The sequence below is a fragment of the Gekko japonicus genome, unplaced genomic scaffold (genome assembly GCF_001447785.1).
Source record: "Gekko japonicus isolate JY-2015 unplaced genomic scaffold, Gekko_japonicus_V1.1 scaffold1358, whole genome shotgun sequence".
NCBI classification, from domain to species: Eukaryota; Metazoa; Chordata; class Lepidosauria; order Squamata; family Gekkonidae; genus Gekko; species Gekko japonicus.
The window spans coordinates 106,881-116,861 of record NW_015160880.1 but is presented as its reverse complement, the minus strand read 5'-3'; the positions used below and the strand labels follow the sequence as shown (position 1 = coordinate 116,861).

Below are 9,981 nucleotides of genomic sequence, written 5' to 3'. Positions count from 1 at the left end.
GTAGGCAAGGAACAAGTTCCCGTGTTAAGTTTACTACACAACTGATTTGTTCATGGTTTTCAACAGAGGTCTCTTTGCCTGATAGTGACCCAGTTGACTTGGTATCTTTTAATTTCTTCCTGGGTCTCCAGCACAGAGAACTATTTAGTTACTCTGGGGCCTTCTTCAGGATCCCCAACTTGCCCAGGGTAGGCCAGCTTATATTTTCATTTAACTGTGAGATCAATTCATTCTCTCAAGCGGCTTCAAATAAATTTTGTCAAACGGGCAGACACACATCCCCAGGGACCCATAAAGGAAGGGAAAGGATTCTTCCCACTGATACAGGTTGGTGAGAGAAGACGTCCCCAATCAATCCCACCTACCTCGAAGACCGTCTTGGCAGCATAGCCTTGCACATCATCCCGGTTGATGACGATCTGGATGACACGGTACCACACCTCCTCGCTCACATAGTCCCCGGCAATACGGATCAGGTTGAGGATGGTATCCACATACCAGCTGTAGTCCACTGCATACTTCTCTGCCAGGATGGCTACCTTCAGCACCTGAGAAGGAGGAAGAACTCTCTGCAAGCTCCCTCCACACTGGCTGTTTGCCCCAGTACCCACTACCCATGCTGGATCCCCCTCAGACACACTGAAATTCCTGGGAGGTGTCACCTCAGTCACTAAATCTCTCAAAATAATACCCATTTAATTCTTCAGCTTTACATCCTACCCTTCCTCCAAAGAGTACATGGATGAGGCTACATCATCTTTTTCCCTCACCACAACCTTGTGAGGCAGTTTAGGCTGCGAGAACAACTGGCCCAAGGTTACCCAGTGAACTTCATGTTTCAAATGTAGATTAAAATATACGTCCAATTGGGGTCCAGGTTTTTTTCCCCGGGAGTTCTTTTCAATTTTTCCAACAGAAAAAAAAAATGGAAAATTTGGGGCAGCACAGGGGGGAAAAAAACTGTGAAATATTTTTATGTTTAATATGCGTAAAATGCTTCTTAAGGCAAGGTTTTTCATATTGAAAATAGGTAGCATGAAAAAGTCTGAGGATTTTTTTTCCCCATGGGAATATTGGGAAATGTTGGGAAACACTGAAAAAACCCTCCTATGAAATATTTTGTAAGTGAGAAAAACCTTGTCACAATACGCACTGCACTTATTCCAAATGTATTCCATGAAAAAGATTGGCGATCTTCTCAATATTTCCAGTGGAAAAAATGGGGAAGCACTTCTTAAAAAAAGACTTTTACGGACCAGCTATATACAACACTTTCAGGATTTTTTGTTTAAATTTTTTCAACAAAATAAATTCCATAGCATGCAACAGTGTATTATTTGGACAGAAGCACTCCTATACAGTCACAGTAAGCAGGGTTACCAGTATATTTGGATTATCATTAAAACACTTTGTAGTATATTGTATATTTGCAATTTGTTTTATAGAAAATTAAGACATTACTGCTTTTAAATTACATAAATATGCCAAACAGTGGCAGCTTTATATGCTAACTAAGCTGTAAATGTTGCGTTTAAGTTGTTCAATCAGTAAAGGGGGTTAGGTTTGACAAGAAAATAAGTACTGCATATATTTCAATATTTCCCCAAAATTTATGCCCACCCTCCCCAAAGGAAACATTTGTTTTTCTTGTGCCTTCAAAATGTCTGGAAAGTTTACATCTCTAGTCACAACTGCCACTATAACCACTATAACTAACAACCACAGCACCTCTCCTTCCTCTTCTAGCACCCACTTACAATCTCCTCACGAATGGAGTAATCAGCTGTCTCCAGGTAGCTAAGCATCTCCGAGACGATCTGCTTGGCATTTGTGCGGTCACACATGGCGTAGAGGAGGTCAGCAGCCCGCTGGCGCACACTCACGTCTCGCTCCGTCTGGGAAAAGGGAAAGGTCAATAATAAGAGCTGAGCGACTGCCTTACCCCCAACCCTGACACAGTTCATGGTGGCAAAGAGGCTACCTTCTGCAGACCTATAACAAAGAGGAGGAGAAAGAAAAGCTCTTGGCCCCACATTCTGGCCTGTTGTTCTTCAGCCACTATGTTCAAGCTAGAATTCCTACACTCCCCAATGAACCTTACGGGAAATCTACTAATCTCAACAGCTCCGACTCTACCGCTATGGGCAGAATCTGGCTTCTGATTACTGTAAAGTCTGTCTGCGAAAACTGCAAAAAAATAGCACAGCCAAAGAAGTTTGTTTTAATGGTAGTCACTGGAGATGGTGCTGTTGTTGCTGATTTCTTTTTATTTTTGAAGTAGCCTGGCTTTAATAGCAGTTGCACTGGTTTTTTAGTTTTGTTTTATGGAACTGTGGGTGACAGGAAAAGATATAAATGTCCAAAATACACTTCTTGGCCTCCAAAGTCCTGCCTTCGCTGGTAGACGGAAATAATCCAGTCCTGCATGCCCCTCTCATGCTAGTCCCCGTGACGTATCCCCCGAGCTTCGTACCAGCAACATTTCCCCCCATCCCAAGGATCCGCTTGCCCATTTTTGCCCTTTACTTGCCCAGACAGACTCTGACCTTGAGGGCATTGATGACCGTCTCAATGTGCGTCTTGACGGCTTCGTGAGAGAATTCAGAGCTGGCCAACGTGCACATGCTCTCCAGCGCCAGATACCGCAGGTTGGTCTCGCGATGCTGAAGGAACTGCCCTAGCTGGTTACACGCCCGTACCAACAGGTTGGGTTCACTGTAGGCCAAAACCCCCCAAAAAACACAGGGGTAAATCTCCAGGCTGGACACGGAGGAAAGGGTCACACCACTGGGAGCCAAAAAGGACTAAATTCCCACATTCTATCATCATTTCTAAAGCCATCTCCGGTTTCGATGGCTCCTGTTTTCAGTGTTGGGACTCCTCGCATTCTGGCTTTGCTTGCTATCTCTCTTGAATGGCTGGCAGGACCTACACAGCCTTCAAGCCATCACTTGGCCTCACACAAAAGAGGCTCCGGCAGTCAGGCCTGCTGCTCACCTGTCGTAGTGGATGATGAGGCTGATGGCTTCAAAAAGGATGGCGTTCTTAGCGTTGGAATGCTGGACCTTCTTGGACTTGGGCGGCTCCTGGGCCTTGTTGAGGATAGTCTCCAAGCACTCGACCAGGCGGCCTTTCACGGCTGCATCTTCTGTGGGGAAAGTGGTGGGAGGGGGCAGAGAACAAGGGGAAGGGTGTGCTATTCAATTATTATATCATTCATATCCCCACCTTCCCCTCTGTCGGCAGTGGCTCCGGTCAGCTTAATGTGTGAACCAGCTGAGCTGGCAAACAAGACACTTTAAGCCACAGCTGGTCCTCCAGTTCCGCAAAGAATAACATCCATCAGTGTGCCACCGTAACACATTCTATGGTGTACAACTGCCAGGGTCCGCAGGCTATCTCGTTTCCCCCCCTCATGACAACACTGTGAGGCAGCTGGGACAGCAACTGGGCCCAAGGTTACCCAGTGAACTTCATGGTGGTGCAGTTGCCGCCAAAGGCCTGTCTGAAAAGTACAGCTTTACACTGTGAAAAAGGCCTCCTCGTATCCTCAAAGAGAGCATTCCAGAGGGCTGGAGCCACTGCTGAGGAACAACCAGCCTGACAGCTGGCCAACTGAATGGTTTTAAGGAAGGGCTCTAAATATGTGGAAGCATCAAAGATGGCTCATAGCTTCAGAGCAGGAACCACTGTCCTCCAAATATGTTAAAGTGGAAGTAGCAGCAACGAAAGCTTGCAGTTCTAGCTGGCCCTGATATCATAACCAATTTGGAACATCCCACACAAGGCAACGCCCTGTAGACCTCCCTTCTGTTTTAACCCTCCTTTCCCCACTACTCCAACACCAGCTACTGTCCAAGGCCTTCAGAACGAGTTATTCCAGCATGTGATACTACAATGCAGGGCTTTTTTTGTAGAAAAAGCCCAGCAGGAACTCATTAGCATAATAGGCCACACCCCACAGCAGAAACTCATTAGCATATTAGGCCACACCCTTGACAGCACAGCTCATTGGCATATTAGGCCACCCCCCCATGTTACCAGAAGTGTGCTCATCCAGCCACACCCACCTTTTGCTTCTTATTCTGTTTACCTTCTTTGTTGTCCAAACCCAGGGCTTTTTTGTAGCAGGAACTCCTTTGCATGTTAGGCCACACACACCCTAATGTAGCCAATCCTAATGAGTTTCTGCTGTTGGGTGTGGCCTGTTATGCTAATGAGTTCCTGCTGGGTGTGGCCAACTTGGAAGCCAGCCGGAACTCCGTTCCTGTGCGTTCCTGCCCAAAAATAGCCCTGCTACAATGTAAAACGACACGGATGATTTCCAAACCCTTACACCGTCTTGATCAATTATCACTGTGGTCAGTCCTACATTTGAAGAAATGCTGCTTCATTCAGATGCACCTAAATGGGGCACGTTAGTTACAGAAGTGCAGGCCCTGATCCAGAGATCGATGCAGCAGTGATGGGGCACCCAGCCAGCAGCTGCGGCATAACAAACCTAGATCTGCTGATCAGCTATGATCTCACGTACATTAAAAAGTGCTCTCTTCCACAGTGCAGAAGTGATCTCTCTCACAGTCCCCTTTGTTCCTTCTTGTCTCTTTAGGACCAACAATGAGAGCCAGTTTGGTGTAGTAGTTAAGATCGGCAGACTATCTGGAGAACCGGGGTCGACTTTCCACTCCTCGACAAGAAGCCAGCTGGGTGACCTTGAGTCAGTCACAGTTCTTTCAGAGCTCTCTCAGCCCCAAAAAACAAGTCTAGCTTGCGACCTGCATAACGCTAAGAGCTAGACCTTGCGGCTGCCAGACAATCTTCAGATCTCCTGGCTATTCTACACACAATGCCATATAATAATAATTATTATTATTAGGACCAACAATGAAACCACTCTGTACTGAATGGAGTCTAGAAGGCATGGAGTGGGGGGAAGACAGAAGAATGCATTTGGGGGGGGGGGCATCAAGTCACAGCCAACTTATGGGGACCCTTGTAGGGCAGGGGTGTCGAACTCATTTGTTACAAGGGCTGGATCTGCCATAAATGAGATCTTGTTGGGCCGGGCCATGTGTGGCATAAAATGTAATGCCAGGTAGCGGAGATATAAACTTTATAAAGGACACAGACACAAACGTGGGGTTTTTTTTACTTAAAATAAAAACATGCTTTAAACATTAGCTCTTCGAGCTGTAAACCTACTTTTGATTTATTGACATTCACCACAGAAATCTCATGCTCAGAGTTCTGAGTCTAGGACCCAGGTTAAAACATGAAGTGGCTGAGTGATTAAGAGAGTCCAGCGAAGCAAGCTATGATGCAGCAGCAGCAGCAGAATTGGAAGCAGGAGATGGCCAGGGCCTGATGGAAGCCCTCTGGGGGCCTGATCCAGCCCCCAGGCCACACGTTTGACACCCCTGCTGCAGGGTTTTCAAGGCAAGAGACATTCAGAGGTGGTTTGCCATCGCCTGCCTCTGCATAGCAACCCTAGACATCCTTGGTGGGCTCCCATCCAAGGACTAACCAAGTACTCCCATCCAAGGCTGACCCTGCTTAGGTTCTGCAAATCCCATGACAGAGTTTAAGAACTTCTGGGCTAAATCCCATTCAGCTCATGGAAAAGGTGCCTTGTAGGCGAGGGGCAGTGGCAGAGCATCTGCTGGGCATGCAGGAGGTCCCCAGTTCCAGGCTGCTTCCTACCTGGGGGAGGATAGCACTGCAGAAGCCGTAAGAGCTTGACAGAGAGCCAGGGGGCTGGCACAAAGTAATAGGTGTAGTCCTGGAGGTCCGTGGAGGCCGAGGAAACAATCTGCGGGGAAGAAGTACAAAAATCAATAGGGGTACCACAATGCAACAGTGAGACTTCTCAGTGTAAACACATTGGCTCGTCTCCCGGAAACATAAAATCAAAACAGTTAAATCACAAACGGACATAGGGACAGTAGAACCATCAGCGACCCACGTTTGAAGAACAAAAAAGCAGAGGTTCAAAAATGCAGAATTTAATGTCAGATAAAAATCTAATGAGCAGTTCCAAAGACTATTAAGACAGCCAATTTGGAAGAGAAAGAGAACTAGACAAATAAAAGTAAGCACTCAAAGTCCAGGAGAATAAAAAAGTTTTAACCTGGCACCATAAATGTTTACAGGGAAGACACCAGGCGTATGGCATGAGAGACAACTTCCTCTGGCAGCCACCTTCCTCACCTTAGTGAACAGGAGGTCACTCATTTGCCCAGAGCACGTCCTCATCTACCACAAAACCTTAGAAGGCTTCACCCTTGTTTCTAACCTGCAGCACCTCCTCACCAGCTAAGAGAAGCCAGAGGGCTTGGAGAACCATCCTGTTCCTTCCTGGCCTGTTAGAGGACAGGAGGCTGGACCTTATCTTAAAGGCAAAGCAGTGTGTATTCCACCTTTTGCACCAGCCCGGCAGCAGACTCTACATGTAGAATATCTCACAACTTTCTGAGCAGCCCACAGCGATATATCAAAAGGGCCATCTATAAAACCCATTGCACTTTTTGAACACACAACCCCTCCCCCTGCTACACTCTGGCAAATGCCTCCTTGGAAGCACTCACTTCTGTCCTGACCCCCTTGGCAAACACACAAAGCCACTGGCAAAGAATGCCTTTTTTAGTGGCAAAATTCAGGCCAGAGGAGCAACAAGAAAATGTCATGCCAGCCATAACTACCCTTGGCAAGCCATCCTCCCAAGCAAAGGGGAACACAGAACTCACCCTGCTCAGCCGGGACACAGCCAGGGAGACGCACGTCTTGAAGTCGTCGGGGTTCTTCTTGCACAGGCAGGCGATGAGGCTCACAGCCGCAGTCACCACCCCCTGTGTTGTGAGCAAAGAGAGGTGGGAGAAGGTGAGGACCCTTGGAAGGGGAAGAAAGTGCTGCGGGAGGTACGAGACGTAACACTTCTTGCTGCTTGTGGCGTGGTGGCGGCATAAGGCACTTTGATAGCAAGAAGGTAGGAAATAGGGCAGGGGTCCCCAACGTTGTGCCTGTGGGCGCCACGGTGCCTGCCGACACCTTCTCTGAGGCCCGCCAAGTTGTTTTTACAAGTGGGTGGGGCCACTTAGGGCTCTTGCCCAGCATAGCTTCTGATTGGCTGTGGAGATGGAAATAATTTTGATTCAGCACCTGCAGCAACTGACATTTGATTTTATTCTCTCTCGCTCTTCTTTCCCAAAGTGTTTTTGAAAATTACCCTCTTCCCCCCTTCACCTGGGCTTCTTCTGAGGTTGTACCTCCGCCTCCTGCCACTGCCCTTTTGTGTCTGGCTCCTCCTCCTGCAGAAGCCCTTCTGAAGCTGCGGCCACCACCCTGCCTCACAATTCCAAAGGTGCCTACGGGCTCAAAAAGGTTGGGGGGACCCCTGGAATAGAGGCACATACAGTGCTGTGATGGAGGAGTGTCTAGCTGCATGCTTTATTCCATGAGGAGCTCGCTGGCAGCCAGAGACCCATAAAAGGCATCATCCATGCGCCTAGAAGCCAGTGTGAGAGGAAACGTTTTGAGGATGTGGGAACCCGTCTTCCAGGCAGCAGGGGTGGACTGACTATTAAAGTCACTGGGAAAATTCCAGGTGGATTACCTCTCACTGCAGCCGGGCCAGAGGAGACACAGGCACACCTGTGTGGTTGCTGGGGATAAAGCACTTCTGGAGGGAAATGGGAAGGCGGAACTTCAGCCTGGCAATTGTGCAGGTGTGCCTGTCACCCTACCTGTCCCAGATGAATTGCCAAGATGACCAGGAAGGAGACCTACTCCCTCTCCAACAAACTCTTCAGCTGTGTCAGAAGGGGCCAGCAACCGTTCCCTGGCCAGATGGGTGCTCTGCCCGCCTTGGCTCGATCAGCTCCATGGGCCATTAGGATGCTTTTTCTCCCGGGCTGTTTTAGCTACCCAGTCCACTCTACCCAGTCTACTGTGAATTTCAGGCTACAGTGACTGGGAGGGTGGGTAAAACACAGGGTATGGAGTTACTGCGGGGGATGACAGGAGGCTGGCTATTTGAAGATCGCACGTGTGTGCATCAGGGGAACATACCATGTGCTGATCGTTCAAGAGATGCACCACCCGCGACGTCCACTCGCCCATGGGGACCAAGTCTGGGGAAGTCTTGTAGAGGCGCAGGAGGCACAGGGCCGCACTCTGCTTCACGCTGTCCATGGTGTCCCTGAGGTGCAATCAAAAGGGGGGAGGGGGTCAAGCAACCACAGGGCACGTGTGTCAGGCGTTCCCTTCTCCCCTTGCTCCGCACAAGGGGACCTTTTCTCTGAAGGCAGAGGCTCACCCGGCCACCAGGATGCGGGGGATCTCAGAGGCAAAGGCCTCCGCCATCTCACGGCTGCCCACGTTCGCAATGCAGTGCAGAGCCAGGCACATGAAGGTGGGGTTGCGGCTCGCCAGGTCGTTCTTGATGGCATTGTTGATGAGGCGGATCAGCTCGCTGTTGGAGTTCACCAGCACCGAAATGAACAGGTAGCCCTAGGCAGGGAGACAGAGGCACAGGTAGGCAGGGGTGAGCTGGTAACTTGGGAAGAACCATGGAGAAATATCTTCCAGCAAACGGTGCTTTTCAAAACAGGTGCGTATCAGAGGCCTCGGGATTCTATTTATCGATCAGTATGTCTAGTAGTATCCTCTTCTAGGTCATCTTTTAAACAGGCAATGCGGGGAAGCGAACCTGGGATCTTCTGCGTGCAAAGCAAGTCCTTTATCACTGAACCACAGCCTCTCTCCCCCCACCCCCATCTAGTGGTACATTTTTATCTCACCCTTCCTCCACGGAGTTCAGGGGAAGCTCTCCCTTCCTCCATCTTATCCTCACAGCGATGCTGTCAAGTTAGGCGATGGGAAAGACCCTGGCCCCCAACTCACAATTTGCTTCTCCGTGTACTTGTTGGAGCTGAGCAGGTTGACGGCTTCCATGTGCCCAAAATCGATGTCGTGGCCCAGCAGGAAGATGAAGAGCAACTTGCAGACATATTTCTTCTTGCTGTAACCGTCCAAGGCTTTATCTCCTGAGAGGGGAAGAAGACAAAGGGAAGTCCAGGGCACTGTTCAAAGGCGAAAGATGACCACAGGAGTGGCAGGAAGGGGGAAGTCAGCTGTGAGGACAACAGCCTTTGAAAGCTGGTATGTGTGTGGGAGGCACAAGACCCCTGCAACTCCCAGATCCCCGTGATGTGGGTCTATTCCCATACTTTCTAGATTAATTTTGAAGATTTATGCTCCCTAAGCAGTGGCCTTGAACCAATGGATTGGGACCCTCAGGTCGCAGAGGCGACGCCCCCCTCCCCCTACGCAGCTGCCAATGAATGCTGATTCTGTGAATTTAAGGCAGATCGTGAGAGGGAGGGCAGGAAGGCACTCATGGCCCTTTCTCATATGTCCGAGGTAATGCCTATCACCACTTTGGGGTGAGGAAGGAATTTTCTTTCAGGCCAGGCTGGCCCAGAGATCCTGGAGGTTTTTGTCTTTCCTCTGGGCATAGAGCAGGGGTCACTGGGGGAGTGGGGGGAGGTAGCTGTGAATGTCCTGCATTGTGCAGGGGGCTGGACTAGATGACCCTGGAGATCCCTTCCAGCTCTGTGTTTCTATATTATTTTTCTTTTGGCTGCCTTTTGGAAGGGCCAGTTGTGTGGACAGCAAGGCATCCTCCTTCTCTTTGCATGTGTGCTGAGAAGAGTGGCAGGCTGTCTAGGTGAGGTCACAACCGATCAGCAGAGGATTCCCCCAGGATTCTGCCTCTTGGCTTGTTCCTGTTGTGGGACACCTCCCAGCTCTTGGGGTGCATTTACTGTCCCCCATTCTCTTTCGGTCTGCAGCCCCCAATCCTGGCTTTTGTGTCAGTGAGGCCATAACTCCTGCTTCCCATGCTTCCTGTCACATGACTCTGATGTCAAGGTCCTGCCTGTTAGTCCCAGCTCTGGAAATGATGAAAACCATTGCCTGAAGGGA

The 9,981-nt window shown here is 49.3% G+C and overlaps 1 protein-coding gene across 1 annotated transcript in view; it reads right to left on the bottom strand.

Moving 5' to 3' along the window:
• The window catches only part of AP2A1 (adaptor related protein complex 2 alpha 1 subunit), a 38,762-nt gene that overhangs the window by 18,916 nt on the left and 9,865 nt on the right, over positions 1-9,981 (bottom strand). The window contains exons 3-11 of the mRNA XM_015422998.1: positions 8,899-9,041; positions 8,312-8,505; positions 8,065-8,194; positions 6,744-6,845; positions 5,701-5,809; positions 2,998-3,148; positions 2,547-2,715; positions 1,758-1,895; positions 366-548 (exon numbers count right to left, since the gene is read on the bottom strand). Coding sequence (XP_015278484.1) covers positions 366-548; positions 1,758-1,895; positions 2,547-2,715; positions 2,998-3,148; positions 5,701-5,809; positions 6,744-6,845; positions 8,065-8,194; positions 8,312-8,505; positions 8,899-9,041 — 1,319 coding nt within the window. The remainder of the gene's footprint in view (positions 1-365; positions 549-1,757; positions 1,896-2,546; positions 2,716-2,997; positions 3,149-5,700; positions 5,810-6,743; positions 6,846-8,064; positions 8,195-8,311; positions 8,506-8,898; positions 9,042-9,981) is intronic.